The 21,949-nt window shown below is 39.6% G+C and overlaps 1 protein-coding gene across 2 annotated transcripts in view; it reads right to left on the bottom strand.

Annotated features, from left to right (window-relative positions):
* Nucleotides 1-3,689: 3,689 nt before the first annotated feature.
* NUFIP1 (nuclear FMR1 interacting protein 1) overlaps nucleotides 3,690-21,949 on the bottom strand; it is a 42,810-nt gene continuing 24,550 nt past the window's right edge. The window contains exons 8-12 of one of the 2 annotated variants that reach the window (XM_047755736.1): nucleotides 18,248-18,364; nucleotides 12,529-12,761; nucleotides 10,805-10,917; nucleotides 9,005-9,067; nucleotides 3,690-3,819 (exon numbers count right to left, since the gene is read on the bottom strand). In XM_047755736.1, the coding sequence (XP_047611692.1) occupies nucleotides 3,792-3,819; nucleotides 9,005-9,067; nucleotides 10,805-10,917; nucleotides 12,529-12,761; nucleotides 18,248-18,364 (554 nt within the window). In that variant the 3' untranslated portion in view covers nucleotides 3,690-3,791. Of the gene's footprint in view, nucleotides 3,820-8,615; nucleotides 9,068-10,804; nucleotides 10,918-12,528; nucleotides 12,762-18,247; nucleotides 18,365-21,949 lie in introns of those variants that run through there. The other variant, XM_047755735.1, reaches the window with a different exon arrangement.

Raw genomic sequence — 21,949 nt, 5'->3', positions numbered from 1 at the left:
CATAATCCGAACAACAGAATACACTGGTTAAGCACGATAAAAGCTGATGCAACAGCATTTCAAATGACAATGCTCCTTACCAAGACCCAGATCGATGCCTAGAACACCTCAGAACTTACAATTACCCACCATAAAAACCTCATATGGCATGAGTTTTTGTCCAGTTCCTGCTACTAGACTATAAATAAGTTCCATTCAATTCAAATAAGTGAAATCTGAAGAAGTCTATCATAAAACTTTCAAATACTTACATGGTCAAAGTCAGTCACTGCTATTTTAAAATAGCAGTGATTCATGGACTAGAGTGCTCAGTAGAGATATTTGTCCAGTTTACCTGGGTTCAAGTTCTGACATCAAAAAGAATGATCAGGAGGGCTTTTATTTGTAAACAGAAAATCTTAAAAGTATAAAAATACTCTGTTCATTCTATAAGTTTTGAGCCTTTGCTCTGAGATTATCTCCTCTGAAATCCTCCCCTGGGTACAGAAATCCATCACTTCCCTGGAACTCAGGGACCAGAAAGGATACAGATGATAAATACCACTTCTCATCTGCATCATGCTTCATGGTTTATAAATCAGCTCATATACAGTGAAGTCATGTGGACCACAAATTATGGGTGAGATGTAATCAAACATCTGTGGTGTTCTAGCTCTTAGAGGATATCAGTCATTATCAGGGTGTGGGGCCATCGTGGGAATTTACACAAGCTCTATGACCAGCCCATAAAATTGTATGCAGTCTAATAAAATGCCAATGGGCTGTCTCCCTGGATCATATGACTGTGTTCCTTCCTACCTCCACCCAACGTCCCCCATAGAATAGGCCAGGTTATTGCCCCACATTACTAAGTAATAATACAGGACTTCCAAGTCACCTATGCTTGGCTTACTCCCTTCCCTGACCTAAAGAAAGATATTAAGTTCAAGTTAATGCTGGAGACAACTCAGGCAATAGCCTGACTGCCCTCAGGAAATGAATCGTTCCCTTCTCCCACCTTCTAACCTCTAGTCCAACAGGCTTTTTAACATCCTGTGCTGGTTAGTTCTCTGCTCTTCGTGGCTGGGGCATCACTCTGAGCCATGCTCCCTTCACCAGCTGACTCCCTGCTTGGCTCTGCCAATAGAGGGAGACTGGGAAGCTGCTTACAGTTCCCCAAGTGTGACAGGATCACACCCCACTTCTTCATCCTAGCTGCAACTGTTGGTTCCAGTAGCAGCAGTTGCTTCTAACACTTCCAGAGCCAGCCTGCTCAGCAACACCAGCATTAACTGGCCAGCATCCCCTCACTAGAGGTCTGAACGCCAGCTCCTCAGTCTCCCTTTCAAGCTTCTGAGGAACCAGGACCAACAGAGCAGGCTTTCCTCCAGCCCAGAGAGCTGAGTCAGGGCCTTGCTCCAAGCTTCCAAGCTTCCAAAATTCACAGCCTCTTACTTGTGTTAACCCAGCGGTAGGGGTGATCACTGTTTTCTATAAATCTTGCCTCTGTGACACCTCGGTGTTTCCTGTTTGTCTTTTTTCCTCCCTAATGCCTGGCTAGCCATCCTTTATATTAAGTTCCTTGTTAAAATGCCTGCTGAGATTTCTGTCTTCTGATTGGACTCGACCGATACAAGTCCAATAAAGGGAATCACTCAGTCTGATTTCATATCACAATTCTTTAAGAACATGGGTGCTGGCTGCTGTCCTCCAGGAGGTCTGTATTTATCTTTATTAATTCATGCTCCAAGCACAGGGACTGGTCCTCAGTTTGAAAGAATCAAAATTGACTCTGTTAGCAAATAAAAGCACATCGGTCCCTCACACATAGTGCCCCATGAGGAAAGAGACATTTGAGCCAGCATGACCACAAGTTAGCCTGCCCCAGTTTCACAGATGCTGGAAGACCCAAAATTCCTGGATAGGACACATGGAAATAGTACAGCCAAGGGTCAGTATTTCCATTAGTTCCCCAAGCCCCAATTCCCATATGACACTGAAAATAGGGCCAGGTGACACCTGTACATGCAGTGCTTTGAGTTATAGGAAAGAACCCTAAGTTTAGGGAACCTGAATCTTTTATAATGTGCAGTAAGCATGTCTGCCCATGCTGAGAGACAACATCTCTTGTCAAGGCTGGCTGCTGTATGAAGATCCTTGAAAAGACAGTCCAGAAAAAAAAAAGAAACAGAAGAGACCCTAAGAGAACTGTCTCCCAACCTTTATCTGAAGTTTGCATATAAACAGAGACTTAGAGCAAGGACAATTAGTTGGATAATTAAATTCCTTACATTTCCACACCAGTGATCCATGAGCAGGACCAAGAATGGGTGAGTAATTGGGGCCAGGGTCCCCCTTTCTTATTTAGTGCCATTATGTCTCTCTAAATCTAGATTTTCCTAAATTACGGGGTATCACTCCCTTTTCTCATTAACATAGAAGTAATGTGGGTAGATAGATATTGTTAGTCAAGCCTTGTTCTGGCCAGTAACTAAATCATCCAGTCCCTATAAAGTGAATGCACTGTCCAGATGTTACCCATTATGATTTAACTATATAGAGAGGACTGTCCAGTTTGCAAGTAAAATAGTCCTCCCCTTATCCCCAGGGTATATGTTTCAAGATTCCCAGTGGACGCCTGAAACCATGGATAATATGAAACCCTATAAATGCCATGTTTTTTCCTATAAACATATACATATGATGAAGTTTAATCTGTAAATTAGGCCAGTAAGAACTAAACAATAATAAAACAACAGTTATATCAGTATACTGTAATAGGAGTTCCCATCATGGCTCAGTGGTTAATGAATCCGACTAGGAACCACAACGTTGTGGGTTCGATCCCTGGCCTCGCTCAGTAGGTTAAGGATCTTGCCTTGGCAGTGAGCAGTATTATAGGGCACAGATACGGCTTGGATCCCACGTTGCTGTGGCTCAGGTGTAGGCTGGCAGCAACAACTCCAATTAGACTCCTAGCCTGGGAACCTCCATATGCCGGGGTGCAGCTGTAGAAAAGACAAAAAAAAAAATCTATCTATCTATATATAGGTAGATAGTAATAAATACATATATATAGTAATTATATATAGTAATAAAACTTATGTGAACTTGGTCTTTCTCAAAGTATCTTATTGTACTGTACACACCCTTACTCTTGTGATGATGTGATTCTGGTCCCAGGCAGGACAAAGTGGGACAGTGTGAGATTTCTTCACACTACCCAGAGCAGGGCACGATTTAAAACCTATGAATTATTTATTTTTGGAATTTTCCATTTAATATTTTTGGAATGCAGTTGACCACAGGTAACTGAAACCATGGGAGGTAAACAGTGGAAAAGAGGGAACTGCTGTAGCTGGAAGTTATCTTACTCTCCCTGGGTACCACCCTTCCCCAATCCCAAAGACCACCTTAGAGATCTAGTTTGAGCATAAAATTGCTTTCTGCTATTTTTCCTTAATATGGAACTAAGGAAATCTGTCTTCTATCTATAGCTACCTTTGCAGTGCACTTTGGTTTTTAGATTCTTAGGAGAAAGGAATGCCCTAGATATCAGTAGACTAAGATTCTTGACCTCCTAGATCAATGTCAAATGTGAGATCACAGCTGATGCCTCACATATATAGGAACCACTCAATAAATAATAGCTGTACTGTTAGGACTCTGACAAATAACAGAAACCGAGTACATTTGTGCAAAATAGGGAATTTATTATACGAATAACAGGGTGTCTTCTAGAAACTCACAGGCAGGAAAGCAGCCTCTCCGTTCGTATAACATGACCCCATTCATGGCCATTCATTCAACTCCTATGTGCCAGGTACCCCGTGTTTGCAGCTGGAACATAATAGGAAACACAAACTGATACATTTTTTCTTTTTCTTTCTTTCTTTCTTTCTTTCTTTTCTTTTTTTTTTACAGTGTTAAGTCCCAGAGTTTATAGTCTAGTAAAGAGAGAAAGATCAAATTATCACCCAAGTAAATATAAAACTGCAACTTCGGCAATGCTGAGAAAGACAGGTACATAGTGTGAGCGTGTAAAAAAGGAGGACCTGACCTACTTGAGGTCAGGGAAGGCTTTTCTGAGGAAGTGTAGACAGAGCAGAGGTCCAAGGTGAAGCAAGCAATGAGATGTGAGGGGAAAGGGAGGAGCATCCCGGGCCTGGAGAGAAGTCAAGGCCTCCTGGCAGGGGGATCGTGACTGATGCTCCATGGCTGGAGAGCAGAGATTAGGAGCCCTGCCAAAGACCACAGTAAAACAAGGGTCAAAGAATGGGAACTTTAGCCCAGATCCACACGCCTTGGCTATTTCCATTTCACTATCAAGGCACCCTCGCCAGCAATCATCTTTCCACTCAAAACTTTCCATAGGGATAGAGGTTCATCAGGTAATGCAAAGGATAAAAATAACAAAGTAGAACACACACACACACACACACACACACACACACACACACACAAAGCTTAAGCCCCAGAAACTGCAAATCATGCCACGGAAATCAGTTTGTTGTTCCTTGAGTGTGACCAGTCAGGGACTAGGGAGTCTTGGGGATGGTCTCAGTCGTTAGTACACAAAGTGTGGGTCCTGGGCCAGCAGCAGCAGCAGCGGCTCCTGGGAACTTAAAAGAATTGCAAATCCTCAGGCCCCACCAAAGACCTATGAGTCAGAAACTTGGGAGGGAGACCCAGCAATCTGTATTTGAATAAGTAAGACATCCCGTAGGGGTTTGTAAAAATACACAGTGGTCTGTCTCCATGTTCCCAAACCTGTCAGACCATCCCGATCACCTGAGGAACATGTTAACATTTCTGGGCTACATCCCCAAATCTACAAAAGTCAGAATCTCAAGGTAGGAACCAATACTCCAATGATCAGCCTAGTGTGGGAGCCACTGGTCTGTATCACAGTAATACACTCTTGCAGTTCCATTGTGGCTCAGCGGGTTAAGAACCTGACTAGTATCCATGAGAACGTGGGTTCAATCTCTGGCCTTGCTCAGTGGGTTAAGGATCCCTCATCACTGTGGCTGTGGTATATAGGCTGGCAGCTGCAGCTCCAATTTGACCCTAGCTTGGGAACTTCCATATGGCACAGGTGCGGCCCTAAAAAGGAAAAAAAAAAAAAAGTAATACAGTATCTGACATAGGAAGCAATTAGTTTTCAAATGCCATTTTTCCTTGCTTGGTAATTAAAGGCAATTAGGTACCACGAGCTCTATGAGCTAAATTCCATGCATAATTTGACTGATATCTTCTATCTTCTTGGCTCTTCCATTTTAAAACAGTGCCCTTCAAAGATTTATTTTGCTGTTATTATTATTTTTTTTTGATGAATGTCTTCTTGTCTCAGTCTCATATCATCATATCCACCAAGAACCATATGAGATCTAATAAGTGCTTACCAAATTCAAACCTTGTTATTGTAGTTGTGATCTAAAAATCTGTTCTTGAAAATGCCTCCAAGTTTCAAAATATTCAAAAGAAAAGCATGCAGCCTTGTAACACAAATATGTACCTAATCCAGAGCTTTTTCTTTTTCCTGCTTCTGCAAGGAAACAGATGTTCTATCATAGTGATTCTGCATTGTTTTAAATAAACATGGGAAGTAAATATGGGAAGAACTGAGACAATATTATGTCTAAAAACAAAAACCAGAAAATATTTCCAGGATTTCCTGTCATGGCTCAGCGGTTAACGAATCCGACTAGGAACCATGAGGTTTTGGGTTCGATCCCTGGCCTTGCTCAGTGGGTTAAGGATCCAGCGTTGCCGGGAGCTGTGGTGTAGGTCACAGTCGTGGCTTGGATCCCGAGTTGCTGTGGCTCTCTGTCTTGGGCCGGTGGCTACAGCTCCGATTAGACCCCTAGCCTGGGAAACTCCATATGCCGCAGAAGCAGCCCTAGAAATGGCAAAAAGACAAAAAAAAAAAAAGAAAAAATATTTCCAGAGCTGAAAGCGTCAATGTCATCCTAGATTCATTTTCAAGCAACAGAATTTTCAAGAATTTTCCCACCTTAGAATTCTTCCATTTCCTGGAATTTATGAAGTTTATCTGCAAGTAATCTGGACTGGTTGACCGCAGATAATTTTACATGTGTTAGAAACTCTCATGCAAGATGATAACATGATTTACGTTCCTCGAGATACAAGAAGGCCACAGTCCAGTTTGAAAGGACAAAAAAAAAATGAATGGTCACTGTAGCATAAAAAAGGCCCCAATCAGACTTCCCTGGTAGTGCAGGGGGTTAAGGATCCAGCATTGTCATCCTGCAGCTCAGGTTGGATCCCTGGCCCAGGAACTTCCATATGCCACAGAGTGGCCAAAATAAATTAATCAGTTAATTAATTAATTTAAACAACAACTAAAAATAAGATAACTAAGAGACATAGCAACTAAATACAACATAGTATCCTGGGTTGAATAATCAAAAAGGACATTCTTGGAAAACAAGTAGAAGCCAAATAAAGCCTATAGTTTTATAAATTAAGTGAAATGCAAAAATAATCAGAAAAACAAATGACACAACTGCAAATATTTGACCCAGGAAATGGTGACATTCCCTGCTACAATGACCAGATGACGCTGCTGGAAACTGTAATGTGGAAACCTTCCCACAATGGATGAAAGGTCCTCAAATGAAGACATCCTAGTTTCTCCAGGGTGTACTCAGACTTATTTATGTTGGCTGGGTTCAGAAGATCAATAGAAGACACTTGTTGCTCTCCTTATGAGAAGCCCCAGAAAGTGTTCCAAACGTGAGCCACAAGTGGTGTCTCACAGGACACCCTGCATTGCAGGGCACAGTCCATGGCAAGGGCCATAAAGAACAGAACTTCAATTTGGCATCTTTTCTCGGTAGTCTGAGTGTCTGTCTTCATTACTCCACTTATTCACATTTACTGATTTTCTCCTCTTTGAATTTTGAGGAAGAAATAATAATTTGTTCCCTAAGCCACTCCTAAGCTGCCTCCAGGTGTGCTAATAGGAGACTGCTCTGGAGCAAGTCTGCTTCTGCTCTTCGAGGACCACTCAGTCCTCTTCAGTCTTGTGTATCAGGTGAAGAGTCACTAGGCAAAGGATGTAAATAAGGCAACTTTCAAATGCTAATTCAAAGTGTGAGCAGTGGAGGTGAGAAAACCATCAGAAGAAAAACTGCCCTGGCCTGTTTCATCGGTACAATTCTTCAGAGTGAGAAGATCATGTGGTAAACAGAATGAATGACACATATTTTATCCCACATACCGAGGCGCATTACTAGTGAAATTTTAGGACTCCAAGCATAAAAAGGAAACTTTAAACGTTTTTCACGAGGGGGAAGAATAAATTTTTACCAATAAACAGAATCAGACTGGTGTCAGCAATAATGGATGTTATAACTTGAAAACCATGTTATAATTTGAAAATTCTGAAGGGATTTGATTTTTTGTTTCGTCTTTTGTCTTTTTTAGGGCCGCACCTGTGGCATATGGAGGTTCCCAAACTAGGGGTCTAATCAGAGGTACAGCTGCTGGCCTGCACCACAGCCACAGCCACGCCAGATCCGAGCCACGTCTGTGGCCTACACCAGAGCTCATGGCAATGCCAGATCCTTAACCCACTGAGCGAGGCTAGGGATCGAACCCACAACCTCATGGTTCCTAGTCGGATTCTTTTCCACTGCGCCACAATGGGAACTCTGGGATTTGATTTTGGACCTAACACCTTAAACTAATTTTTTGAAATTGAAATAAGGATTCAGCATTTAATTACTTGATGCTATGTTGCAGTAAACAAAACAAAACAAAAAAACCCTAGGATGAAAGAAAAAGCAGTGAGAAGGAAAACAGTAAAACATACATATGTTTAAATAATGTTGCATGATGTCAAAACACACGCAAACCAAGATAATAGAGATTAATCTAAAACGAATCTCAAACTCACATGATTACACCAGCAGAGATGGGGGTGGGGATGTAAGAATGCTAAGGTAACTGACTTAATTGGGAGGTGGAAGATATGGCTACTGATTAAATATAGAAGAAAAGGCCAGCCCCTAAAGGAACATCAAGGGTTTATTTATTTCCCAAGTACTAGAAGAAAAAACAAGTAGAAAAAAATCAATTATCAATCAAGCCAATAAAATGATGAAATAAAAACAAGAAAGCACAATATACAGAAAATATAAAATAAGATGGCAGGAAATAGTTCAACAATTTCAATTATATGAATGGATTAAATTCCCCAGAGACTCTTGGGTTGCACTCCCCCAAAGCTGTTTTGACTTCATTGACTGGGAAAAACAGAAGTCAATGCAGAAAGTATTGACAAAAAAGAATACTTCAGTTATAAATGGCACAACTTGGAGTTCCCATCATGGCTTAGTGGAAACAAATCTAACTAGCATCTATGAGGATGCAGGTTCGACCCCTGGCCTTGCTCAGTGGGTTAAGGATCCAGTGTTGCCGTGAGCTGTGGTGTAGTGAGCTGTAGTGTAGTTCACAGATGCAGCTTGGATCTGGCATTGCTGTGGCTGTGGTGTATGCCAATGGCTGCAGCTCTGATTTGACCCCTAGCCTGGGAACCTCCATATGCTGTGGGTGTGGCCCTAAAAAGACAAAAAAAAAAAAAAAGGCACAACTCACCAAGAGTCACATAACGCTCTCACATCTCAGACATCAATTCATTACGTGAACAGTAAGATAAGAATGTAGAACATCTGAACAATTAACAAGGTAAAACCAAAAAAGAAAAAAGCACCCCTCTCCCCTCCCACACTCAGAATATTTACGAACATTCACCATGCATTCCACAAAGCAGAAACCATACAGGTTATGCTCTATGTGCTTTGACATTGTAAACACACTTAAATAATCCCTGGGTTAAATATAAAAGCATCTGAAATTACCCATTAGAAATAAAAGACAGTCATCACAGCTTAAGACTGTCAGACACAGCCAAGGCAGTGCTCAGAGGAGCATTTTCACTCTTTGATACATTTATTAGAAAACAAGAAAGACTGAAAATAAAACCTTGCACATATACCTTTGAGCAGTGACTGTCAACATCCCTGGAAACATGGTGGTTCTCTGAAAGTGGTCCAGCAGCCTGTGAATTCATTTATGTATTTAAAGCCTATGGAATTTGCATGTAACCTGTGATAAAGCTGCAGAGTAGTAAAATTGTGAATATTGACTCAGTTTATAACATTGGTTACTTCATCCATCCTGAGGAGATGAATTTGGTTAGAAGTCACATCTTTGAATAATGCAAGGCCTTATTCATTTTTCTATCTTTAATCCATTAAAGTATTATATGAATTGAATTAATGAACTAGGCAGATAACTTTCTAAAATAATGGGGCTCATTGGAGAAATAGAGTAAAACAGAATAAAAAGGTCTGTATGGTGGTTATACGGCTGAGGAACACTGACCTCAATCTGAATTTTAATCTCTGTGATGTCACACGGTGTTATATGCCAGGTATTCTAGGATTCTGGATGGGATCTTAGAGATGTGGAGGAGCAAGAGGGCAGAGAGCTGCCATCACCTTTCTTGCTTTTCTTCTTAAAGGCGAGATTCATGGATTTCAGTCATCACGATGTCAGATAAAATTAATTTTCCAACTACAACAAGACACTAATTTAAAAAAAACCTCACCCCTTGGCTGTATGTCAAAAGAGCAGAGCTCTAATGCTAGCCAGCAAAAATGGCTAGAATCTAAAACCAGAATTGCTGGTATTATCGGAGATTAAAACAGCTCCATAGCTGTTATTTATTTAAAACATTTTTTAAAGTGCAATTACTATCTTTATGAGATGAATTTTAATTACTTAAACTGACATTAACATTATTTCACAAACTACTGTTTATGCTGTAAGAAATTAACTGAACTTCATCAAGTACTATACATACTTTTTCACAGGAAAAAATTTTTAAAAGGTCCCATTCTGAACCATACCCCAAAGAAGCACTTCAACTGAACTGAAACATACACAGAGGCCATATCTATAATATTTCAAGCAATCAATATTTGAGCAACTTAAGTGTCAATAGGTGAATTTCAACATGTCCTTTGAAATAAACCGTGAAAATTTAAATTTCAAGAACTTTTCGTTGTATTAATTTGATCTGGTTTATTTTTTAAATATCCCCCTTGCTACAGTTAAAGAGTGACTCTTCCCCTCTCATATTAAAAGAACCAAATGGCTATATTTCTCTCTCCAACCTATACTTTTGCTCAGTTTTTTTTTTTTTTCCTTTATTACTAAATCACTATCTTCAATTCTTTTTTTGTGTGTGTGTCTTTTTAGGGCCGTACCCACGGAATATGGAGGTTCCCAGGCTAGGGGTCAAATCAGAGCTGTAGGCACCGGCCTATGTCAGAGCCACAGGAATGCCAGATAGGAGCTGCGTCTGCCACCTACACCACAGCTCATGGCAAAGCTGTATCCTTAATCCACTGAGCGAGGCCAGGGATCGAACCCACAACCTAGTGATTCCTAGTCGGATTCATTTCCACTGTGCCACAACGGGAACACCACTATTTTCAATTCTTAACAGGCCCAAGAGCAAACTTCCTTACACGGGAGCAATAAATACAAATAAAAAGTGGAATTCTGCCAGCAAATATTATATATGATCCCAACAACACAGTCTTAAAAATCAGTTATATATTTATTTGTATAGAGTCAAAGCAAAGACTTGAAAATCTGACATAATAATTACCATGAGGCTTACAATTTCATTACTAATCCAGTTTAAAAAAAAAAGTTCTCCTCCACAGAGTTGAGGAGGTTACTATTTTACATGCTTCAGTTATCTGCTAAAACGTCAGATACCTACTCATCTTTAGTTTTCGCAGAAGTAGTATTAAGTCCAAAAAAGTCTTTTTTGATGATATACCGAACACACTGCAAAATTACATTTCTTTCATGTCGAATGTCCGGAGCTAAAAGCTAAAAAACGACAAATAAAAAGATTAGCTGGTAAATAAAATACATCTAAGAAACATCTAAAATACTATGTGTGCCGCCTTCTTTATATAAAGAACACAATAATAAAGATGTTTATATATTTACTAATTATTTTACTAAAAAACAATGCAAGAATGTTTCCTTTTAACCAAAACTATCTAGCTTTAAGCTCAGAAGTTCCCTCTGAGGTCCTCTCTAGGAGTATCAAGCAAGGGACAGGGAAAATAGGTTTAAAAGTCTCTAATTCTTTAATCTAAAAATCACATCCGACAGGATCCTCCCAAACCCAACTCCATAAAGAGTATATAAATTGGTAGGGAGATATAGTAAATATAGTAATAATGAAAATAGCAGTAAGAAAAGCCACATTCCTGGGCTTTCCAAACTTTCTATTTTTGTGCTTATGTAATTGAAAGAAAGCTGAAAATCCCTGGTATCCAGACTAAATAACCAAGGCATCATACATGATTCATAACGAAACTACTCATTTTATTTTCTGATGTCATTAATGTAGTTCAGAAACATCCACACAGGAACTTTCAGTGCAAAGGTGACTTAACCTATAAAGCAATCTGCTTTATATAAGCACTGAAATTTACAAAATAGTACATTTTGGATCAATTTTATTTATTTATTTATTTATTTATTGGTTGTTTTTTTTTTTTTTTTTGTCTTTTTGCTATTTCTTGGGCCACTCCTGCGGCATATGGAGGTTCCCAGGTCCCAGGCTAGGGGTCGAATCAGAGCTGCAGCCACCGGCCTACGCCAGAGCCACAGCAATGCAGGGTCCGAGCCGTGTCTGCAACCTACACCACAGCTCACGGCAACGCCGGATCATTAACCCACTGAGCAAGGGGAGGGACCGAACTTGCAACCTCATGGTTCCTAGTCGGATTCGTTAACCACTGCGCCATGACGGGAACTCCTGGATCAATTTTATTAAGAAGCCGCTCTATCTACATGCAACAAAGAATGTAGTCTTAGAAGTCACAAAACACTTCAGCTACCGTAGAAACACTTATCTGAGCAGGCAAAAGAGACTCTGCACAGAATGTCAACAGATAGTTTTACAATTCCACTAAAAATTTCTATCACTCATAGACAGAAAAGTCTTGGATCTTTGAACACCTTCATATCCCTTACTTAGAATCAAAAGAGGCATTGCTTCTTCCTTACAATCTGAAGAAAAATCATAAATTTTTGAGCACATTATACTGAGAAAGAATAAAGCCAATAATGCACAAAATAAACACACAAAGCTCCTTTTCTCCCTTCAGCCTGCACTGTATTAGGCTGTGCTTTCAATGAAAACTTTAAAAATCAGTACACTTCAATACATTATTTCTTTACCAACCACTTAAACCTAGAGTCTTTTATTTTAAGCAGTTTTGAAAACTGTAATTATTTCAGATTAACTGAATATCAGCTGTATTCTAAATGCCACTTCAGAAATAAGACACATAGATGACTCTCCAAGGAGCATATGTCTCTGATAACGTTAAAACACACACACAGGTGCACACACGAGCCCAGAGGCTCCATCTTCATGACATGAGAAGACCACAAGATCAGAACATAAGAAAAGTCACTCACCATCTCCAGGAGATATGGATGGTGTGTTCTTGGTTCAAATAACGTTTGATAGTTGTGATGATTTTTTTTCTTCTTAGGATCTGTCTTTTTAAATTTTTTCTTTTGGCGCTCATACTTGGCTTCTGAGAAATTTCTAACAGTTGCTTTAACATCTTGACTTGGTTTCTCGGGAGTATTGCTATGAAGAACCTGGTCTTCTGCCAGAACGTCTGCTTCAGTCTTGATGGGAGCTTCTACATGTAATGAAAAAAAATAAACACAAAAATAAAAAAACAAATAAAAAAACCAGGCAACACTTCCCCAAATAACCCCCCAAACCATAGGAGTCCCCTCCCCCCAGCCCTAATACTGGCTACGTATTAATTAAAAGGAACATGTACAATGTATTACAAAATTTTTCAAATTGGGAGTTATAACTGCCAAGAATTGAGGAAACTACCGCAAAGAGCTACAAAGAGTGCCTATGAAAGAAAAAATACCAGATGGAAACTTGGATCCACACAAAGGAAGGAAGAGTGCCAGAAAAGTCAATATGTGGATAATTACAAAAGACCTTTTTTCTCATTTGAAAAAAAGTTTAAAGATAATTGACCATTTAAAGCAAAAATAACAGTAACAATGCATGTGGGGTTTAGAACTAAAATCTAAGATAACGAAAGCACAGAGGAAAGGAAGAGGAAAATACAAGTACGTAGCTGTAAAATTCTTAAATTATAGGAGTACCTCATTTTACTGTGCTTTGATTTAATGTGCTTCACAGATTCAGAATTTTTTACAAATTGAAGGTTTGTGGCAACACTGAGCAAGGCTCACTTTGTGTCTCTGTGCCACATTTTGATGATTCTTTCAATATTTCAAACTTTCATTATTATTATATTTGTTATGGTGATCTGTGATCAGTCATCTTGATGTTACTACTGTAATTGTTTGGGGTTGCCACAAATCACGCCATCTAAGACAACAAACTTAACTGATAAATGCTGCATATGTTCTGCCTGCTCCACCTACCTGCCTTGCCCACCCCTCTCCTCCTCCACTCTCTGAGACACAATATTGAAATTAGGCCAATTAATAACCATACCACAGGGGCCCTTGAGTGTTCAAGTGAAAGGAAGGGTCATATGTCTTTCACTTTAGGAGTTCCCATCGTGGCATAGTGGTTAACGAATCCAACTAGGAACCATGAGGTTTCGGGTTCGATCCCTGGCCTCGCTCAGTGGGTTAAGGATCTGGTGTTCTGTGAGCTGTGGTGTAGGTCGCAGACACGGCTCAGGTCCTGCGTTGCTGTGTCTCTGGCATCGGCTGGCGGCTACAGCTCCGATTCGACCCCTAGCCTGGGAACCTGCATATGCCATGGGAGCGGCCCTAGACAAGGCAAAAAGACAAAAAAAAAAAAAAAGAAGTCTTTCACTTTAAATTGAAAGCTAGAAATGATTAAGCTTAGTTAGGACGGTTACTCAAAAGCTGGGAAAGTCCGGAGGCTGGGCCTCTTGCACCAGTTAGCCAAGAGGTGAATGCAAAGGAAAAATTTTGGAAGGAATTAAAAGTGCTACTCCAGTGAACACAAGTGAAAAGAAAGCAAAACAGCCTTACTACCAATACAGAGAAAATTTCAGTGGTCTGGATAGAAAATCAAACCAGCTACAACATTCTCTTAAGTCAAAGTCTAATCCAGAGCAAAGCCCTAACTCTTTTCAGTTCTAGGAAGGCTGAGAGAAGTGAGGAAGCTGCAGAAGGAAGGTCTGAAACTAGCAGAGGCTGGTTGGTTTGTAAGGTTTAAGGAAAGAAGACATCTCTTTAACATAAAAGTACAAGGTGAAGTAGAAAGTGCTAATGCAGATGTTACAGCAAGTTATCCAGAAGATCTGGCTAAGATAATTAATGAAGGTGGCTACACTCAACAGCAGAGTTACTATGTAGATAAACAGTCTCTACTGGAAGAAGATGCAACCTAGAACTTTCACAGGCAGAAAGCAGCCAATGTCTGGCTTTAAGCTTTAAAGGACAGGCTGACTCTCTTGGGGGCTAATGTGACTGGGTTGGTGCCTTGAAGATGAAGTCAGCGCTCATTTACCACCCCTCAAATGCTATGGCCCTCAAGGATTATGCTAAACTACTCTGCTTGTGCTCCATAAATGGAACAACAAAACCTGGATGACAGCTCATCTGTTTATAACATAGTTTACTGAATATTTTAAGCCTCCTGCTGAGATCTACTGCTCAAAAAAAAAAAAAAAAAAGGTTGCTTTCAAAATATGACTGCTCACTGACAGCACACCTGGTCACCCAAGAGCTCTGGTGGAGATGCACAGTGAGAGTCACATTATTTTCATGCCTGCTAACACAACATTCATTCTGCAGCCCATGGATCAAGGAGTAATTTCGAATTTCAAGTCTTATTATTTAAGACGTACATTCTCAAAGACTATAGCTTCCACACATAGTGATTCCTCTCATGGATCTGGGAACAGTCAATTGAAAACTTCCTGGAAAAGATTCACCACTGAGGTACCAGCAAAAACATTCATGATTCATGGGAAGAGGTCAAAAGAGGAACATTAACAGGAATTTGGAAGAAGCTGATTCCAACCCTCATATTTAAGACTTCAATGGATTAAGTAACTGCAGATGTGGTGGAAATAGCAATTAGAAACAGATCTTGAGGAATCCTCTTGTGGTGCAGAAGGTTAAGGATCTGGCGCTGTCTCTGCAGTGGCCTGGGTTCAATACCTGGCCTGGGAACTTCCACATGCAACAGGTGCAGCCAAAAAAAGAAAGAAAATCAATTATGTGTTTACACTGTATTGAGGTAGAGTGTAAGGAGAAAAAAAAGATTGAAAGAGTGAAAATCTATTAATTAGAAAGAGACAATACCAAAAAAAAAAAAAATCAACAAAGCCTGAAGGTGGTTCCTTGAAAAGATTAATAAAATCAATAAACATCCAGCAAGATAATCTGATCAAGAAAAAGGGGGGGGGGGAACACTCTCAATTAATTATTATAAGGAATCAAAGAGGGAACACCACTATAGTTCCTGCAGAAATCACAAGAAAACCATGAACAACATTATGCCAATAAATTTGACAATTTAGATGAAACAAATTCTTTTGAAAAACACAAATTACCAAATTTGGTTCAAGGAAAAACAGAAAATCTGAATAGTCCTATACCTATTAATGAAGTAATTCATAATTTAAAATCTTGCCCAAAAGAAAATGCCAGGTACAGATGGCTTCCTAAGGAATGAGGAACTGGGACCATTTATATTTTTCTTGAGGCTCACAACATTTTCCAGCATAGTATCATATTTTAATGTAATATTTATCAATCCTAACAAATTTAAAATATAGCCACTGACCTTTTTCAAACCTAAATCACTTTTTGCTTGGTGGCCTTTTGAATCAGTTTTCAATGGGAGGTCTCCCACTCATGGCCACACCCGTTTGAAGAAACAATTTGGGGGAGTGCAAAACTGTGGTTCTCATATGGCAAAAACATGCAAGACCCAGGACAGATAAACCTTTTAGATGGTATCTCACTGTTCAGAAAATGCTCACTTTATGTCCTTGGTTTATTGATTCCAAAGTCCCTCTGTGTCAATATCCTATCCTTCAGTCCAGAATTAACACAGAAAGCTAGAAATCTGCTAGAGACCTGGACAGCTTAATAAAACTGAATTCAAACTACATAAAATAATTCTTAAGGCTTAGGAATGTAAAGCAAGGACAAAAAGTCCTTAAGGCAGGGCAGTTTAGACAATCAGTCAAAGTGAGTTCATTCAAAATCAAATATGTCTTTCAGGAGATAACATCTTTTGTTATCTATTAAAAATGAAAAGCCTGCACATGCCACATGGAGAAAGACTGGAATGGAAGGCGATATAGCTGGCTTCTTTAGACGTTTACGTCTCTACGTCTCTAAGCTTAAGCTTTACATCAGCACTGTCACATACTAGCTTTGCAAACTTAGCCTCTCAGAGCTTAAGGGTCTTCCTTAAATGGAGCACTGGGACCTCAAAGATCCCTTCCAGTTTCCTTTCTTCCTTCTAATTTAAAAATAGTGGCAGCCTCAAAACAAAGACATGAGTATAAAAGCAATGAATGTTTTATCTTAGGAGAAAGAGAAGAAAGCGTTAGTACAACTTGTTTTTATGGGGTTCAGTAATCCAGTAAGAGCTTTCTTTGCTATCTTTTGTCATAAACACAGCTGATAAGCAGGAAATATAATATGTGTTTAAAGAATAATTTCATCTTCATATCAGTGTATTGGAAACTAGAGTAAAGAAATAGATACTGTTTTTCTTAAACTTAAAAAAAAAAAAGAAGAGGTGACCATCTGTTAAGAAATACTCTAATAAAGCCAAAGTAGTTTATATTTCAAAATTCAAGTAGCTTTTAACCAGCTACCACAGTAAACCTCAGCCCAATAAAAAAAGAAAAAAAATTCCTGTTACGGAGAGATCTAAACCTAACTTTCACATTAAAGCCCAACTCTTCCTTCTTCAACATATTCAAACTACACAAACACCGATTACCTGCAATGTAATCAACATTAAAAGTGCTGCCACCTTCATCCAATTACAGTCAAGACTTCCCTTCATCCTACATATTCACTTTTAAGACCCTGTGTCCTTAGCTTCAGGACTGTGATTACCTAGCTGATATACATATTCATGAACTCTGTCTGTCACAGTTGGCAAAGCCTAGATAAAATGATCATGCCCAGACAGGTACACAGGTGCAGCAGGACCCAGGTTTATGCACTAAACAAATGCTGGATTACTGATATAAACCTTGGGTTAAGAATCGCCACACTGGGGTTCCTGCCATGGTGCAGTGGGTTAAGAATCCAACTGCAGTGGCTTGAGTCACGGCAGAGGTGTGGCTTCGAGCCCAGCCTGGCCCAGTGGGTTAAAAGATCTGGTGTTGCTGTGGTGTAGGTTGCAGCTGCAACTCGGATTCAATCTCGGGCCTGTGAATTTCCATATGCTGCAGGTGTGGCCACTAAAAAAAAAAAAAAAGAATTGCCACAATGCCAAGCCTACTTGCAGCTGTTTGAGGTGGCCCTAAAAGAGATGCCAGAAACTGAGGTGATTTATCATCATCTTTACAGATAAGACAGTAACCTCAAGAATGTTAACTTCTCAGAAAGACTCTCAAAAAGATTCCATGGCTTTAACCTTTAAAATACAAGCTAATGCAACACAAGTATAGGATTACTGTGTTCTCCAAAAGAGGTAATTTATGTAAATATGCTTCATAAAGAGCAATGTTGCATATACATGTAAGGAATTTTATCATCTTCTTTATCATAGAGGACCTCTTTCCATCTATCAAAGGTGCAAAACAAGTTAAGACAAGGGTTCTTGAGAGTAGTGACAATGAATTAACCTTCTTTGCTGTATTTTTTAGAATTTTCTTTAATTTCATTAGTGGATATTATCTCTTTCCCTTCTTATTCTTTCATTTTATTTTTTCCCCTTTTCTCCTAAAGTAGTAACACATTTCTCTATTTCTCCCACTTCCCTTCATCCCATATCCCATGTTTACTTCAGAATCAAATGAAAAAGGAATCTGACAGTCAAAGACTGTGCAGGGCACATCTTATCCTCAGATACCTACCTACACATGAAAGGATAGTATTAATACATAGTATACATCAGAGGCAAAAAGCAAGGAAACAAAACAAACCTAACTGTAACAACCACGCCATGACTTACCTTCTGGCTCACTCTCTGACCCCGAGAGGCTGCCATAGCTGCTCATGAGGGAGCACAGGGCTGGTGTCACTTCCTTGGGTATGACAGTACTTTGTGGTTTCTCCTCTTTATCAGACTCTGAAATAGAAAGAACGAAGAGTAAATCTGTACCAAAAGTACCTAAAGAAAGCTGACAGCCCCCCTTTCCCTCATATGTTAGTGAGAAGAAAGTAATTTCTGATCATTTCCTCAATCTTCCCAAAAATGATATCCAGGAGATATGAAAAATTTCCCCTTAGTTTAAATCTTGATAGTCAGAGAAGCTATCTGCAGGGGGACAAACAGAAGTTATTAAGGTAGTAGGAAGGCCAGAAATTTATTTAACTTTAATAGATTAGGATCACAGACTCTGAAAATTAGATTTAGAATAAATAAAACATAAAATATCCACCCTTTTTGTTGTTTTTAAGACTGGTTTAGAAGACACAAATAATATTTCAACCATTCTATAAAGGTACAAAGAGTTATGCTAAAATGAATCTGCCCCCAATTTTTATTACTTAGAACTTCTAAGCCAAGCATGAGAATTTAGCGAATACTAAGAGCCTGCCAAAGGTAAAGTATTTGATCAGAGTCCAGCAAACCTAGTTGTAGCCCCAGGACACCATCTATTACATCTATTTTTGGCAGCTCTAACAATGTGTTACATCTATTCTAAACAACCAATAAAAGTAATGCCTGACTAAAGAATGAAGACCTAAGTAAGCTGTCTGTGTAACGAAACACTCAACCCACAACCCACAACGGATGTGAAATGTTTCAAGACAGTATGTAATGGTTCACCAAGTCAGTGGAAGGGAAACCAAAACATGGCAGTAGGAAATGGAGTATTCTTTCATGTGAATATGGAACTACTACCTTCTAGGGGATGAATTTAAATCTTCTCCCACCAATCCACACTACCTAGCACCACCACCCCCTCCAAAAACTGTGCCTTGTCAATTTTAAGCTAACTTATTAATGTTTCTCTTGAATTAATAAAGAGAACAGAAAATATGCTGTTTTATATATACAAATTACTAATGGATGAAACAGAATCTATAATAAAATTAGAATGGAGACTGTTCATCTCACTGTTTGATGACATGCCAAACTGTAGTATTTCCTTGTAAAGACCCAAAGAGAGGTACCAAAAAGTATAGTAGAGTTGACTATATAATGCTCTTTAAAAGCATGAACTTATCTAATTCTTATGAGGAATCACTTTCAGGTGATGAAACCAAAATTCAAAGATTCTGAACTGGACTATCCTTCAGATAACAAAACTATACACAGGTTGGGTCAAATTTAAATCCTGGCTATCTGACTCCAAATCCCAATTCTTAACTTTGAACATCTCCTACAGATATACAAAGTTCTCTTAAAATGAAGCCATCCTACCAAAATGGCTCTATGATCAAGAATAATGCTAATACATGTGTTCCAGCTATACCCACTTCTCTGTTCCCTTTCACAGCAAAACCCCAAACAACTACGTTATACGATTCACCAGGAAAACCATCTGCCCTGAAAGGTCCTATGGCTATCTGACAGACTTCCAGAATCTACTCCAATCTGCCCTTCAGGCCCATCACATCAACTTTTTCTTCCAAGTTTGCCTGATTCCTCCGTTGCCAAACCTAGAGATCATTTCTCAGTGCTCATCTTTTTTTTTTTTTTTGTCTTTTGTCTTTTTCGGGCTGCACCCATGGAAGGAAGATGGAGGTTCCCAGGCTAAGGGCCTAATCGGAGCTGTAGCTTCTGGCCTACGCCACAGCCACAGCAATGCCAGCTCTGAGCTGCATCTATAACCTACACCACAGCCACAGCAATGCCAGCTCTGAGCTGCATCTGCAACCTACACCACAGCTCACAGCAACGCCAGATCCTTAACCCACTGAGCGAGGCCAGGGATCGAACCCGAAACCTCTTGGTTCCTAATCAGATTTGTTTCCGCTGCGCCATGATGAGAACTCCGGTGCTCATCTTTTTTAACTTAATGACATTTGACGGTATAGCTGACCCTTGAACAGGTTTGAAGTGCGTGGGTCCACTTACTTGTATATATTTTTCAATAATAGCTGTGCTACTACACAATCTGTAGTCGGTTGAATCGCGGGTGGAACTGTGGATACAGAGGAACCGCGTTGCATGGAAGACAGACTATAGGTTATATTTAAATTGTCGACCACGTGGAAGGTTGGTGCCTCTAACTGCCCCCAAATTCTTCAAGGGCCAACTGTAGTCATGTTTTACTTTAAAAAATACTTCCTTCACTTGGCTTCCAGAACCCTTTCACTTGGCTCTCCTTCCCTAGTCTCCCTACTAAATTCTCACTGACCAACTTCCAAAATTCTTAAGCATCCCCAGGTCCAATCCTCAGCAATCTTTTCTCTTTATGCCTCCTCCGCCTCTTAGGATCTCATTTTATCTCAACTCTTAATGGTCTACCTAGATGCTGGTGAATCACAAATGTATACCTCCAGCCTTCAATTTTCCCCTACACTTCCAGAAAAATCTAACTGCCTGTTCAGCATTTCCACTTAGATATCAAACAGGCATTTCAAGGTTAACATGTCCAAAAAACAGGCACTTGATTTCTACTCCAAATATGCCCTCCAGGAGTCTCCATCTCAATAAATGTCAACTCTTCTCAACAGTTAGGCCAACACCCAGCAATCACCCTTTATTCTTGGCTCTTTGATAAAACCATATCCAATCTACCAACCAACACTGTCAACTCCCATTTTGAAAGTAAATCCAGAATCGTACTCCTTCTCATGACTTCACTATAACTCTGGTCCAAGTCAACATTTCTTACCTGGACAGCTCTAGTGGCCTCCTCAAAGATAACCCATTCTCTACCTTAACACATCACCTCTCTGCTCAACCTCAGAGTGAAGTCCCAAGTCCTCTCCTGCCTGCAAGGCCCTACTTGAGCTGATCCTTCACTACCTTCTTCCCAGCTTACTCCACTCCAGTCTTGCTGTTCCCTGAATACACAGAGCATGCTCCCACCATGGGGTGTTCACATTTGATTTACTGCTTTCTCTGCTTCAAAAGCTCTCCCCTCAGGTGTCAGCTCCTAATTTCACTCCAATTTCTTAATGTCACCTTATCAGAGATGCCTCTACTGGTTACATAAAATAGCACACCCCTTTCTGCAGTGGCCATTCTCTATTCTCTTCCTTAGCTCTACTCATCTTCGTGATGGATATCAACTCATGTTTATTTACTGTAGCTCCCTCAAACAGAACATGACGTACAGGGGAGAAAGGGTTTGGCTTTGTTCTGTACTGTATCCTCAGAGCCTAGAACAGTACATAAGTGCTCAACAAATATTTGAAGAATAAACTGCAGCAGGAATGAATTAAGGCCAAGTTCAAAAAGGTTAACTGGTACAAAATGATAGAGAGAAAGAATGTGTGGCACCACAACAGAAAGATGGTTTTGTCTGGGTTCAAAGCACATTCGTTCATCTTTTAATAACATGGTCCCATTTTTATTTTTAACAATCATTTACACTGTGTGTAAGAAAATATTGGAAGTATATACAACAAAATGTGAATGGTGACTATCTCTAAAAGTTAAGAAAGTAGATTGTATTTTATGCTTTTTGGTTTCTTCCTGGCATTTTTCTGTATTACTTTTGTAATCAGAAAATAGAAGAAAACATAGCAAAAT

This window comes from Phacochoerus africanus, chromosome 13 (genome assembly GCF_016906955.1).
Source record: "Phacochoerus africanus isolate WHEZ1 chromosome 13, ROS_Pafr_v1, whole genome shotgun sequence".
NCBI lineage: Eukaryota > Metazoa > Chordata > Mammalia > Artiodactyla > Suidae > Phacochoerus > Phacochoerus africanus.
Note: the sequence above shows the minus strand (reverse complement) of the source record. Positions and strands in the feature narration are given on the sequence as shown.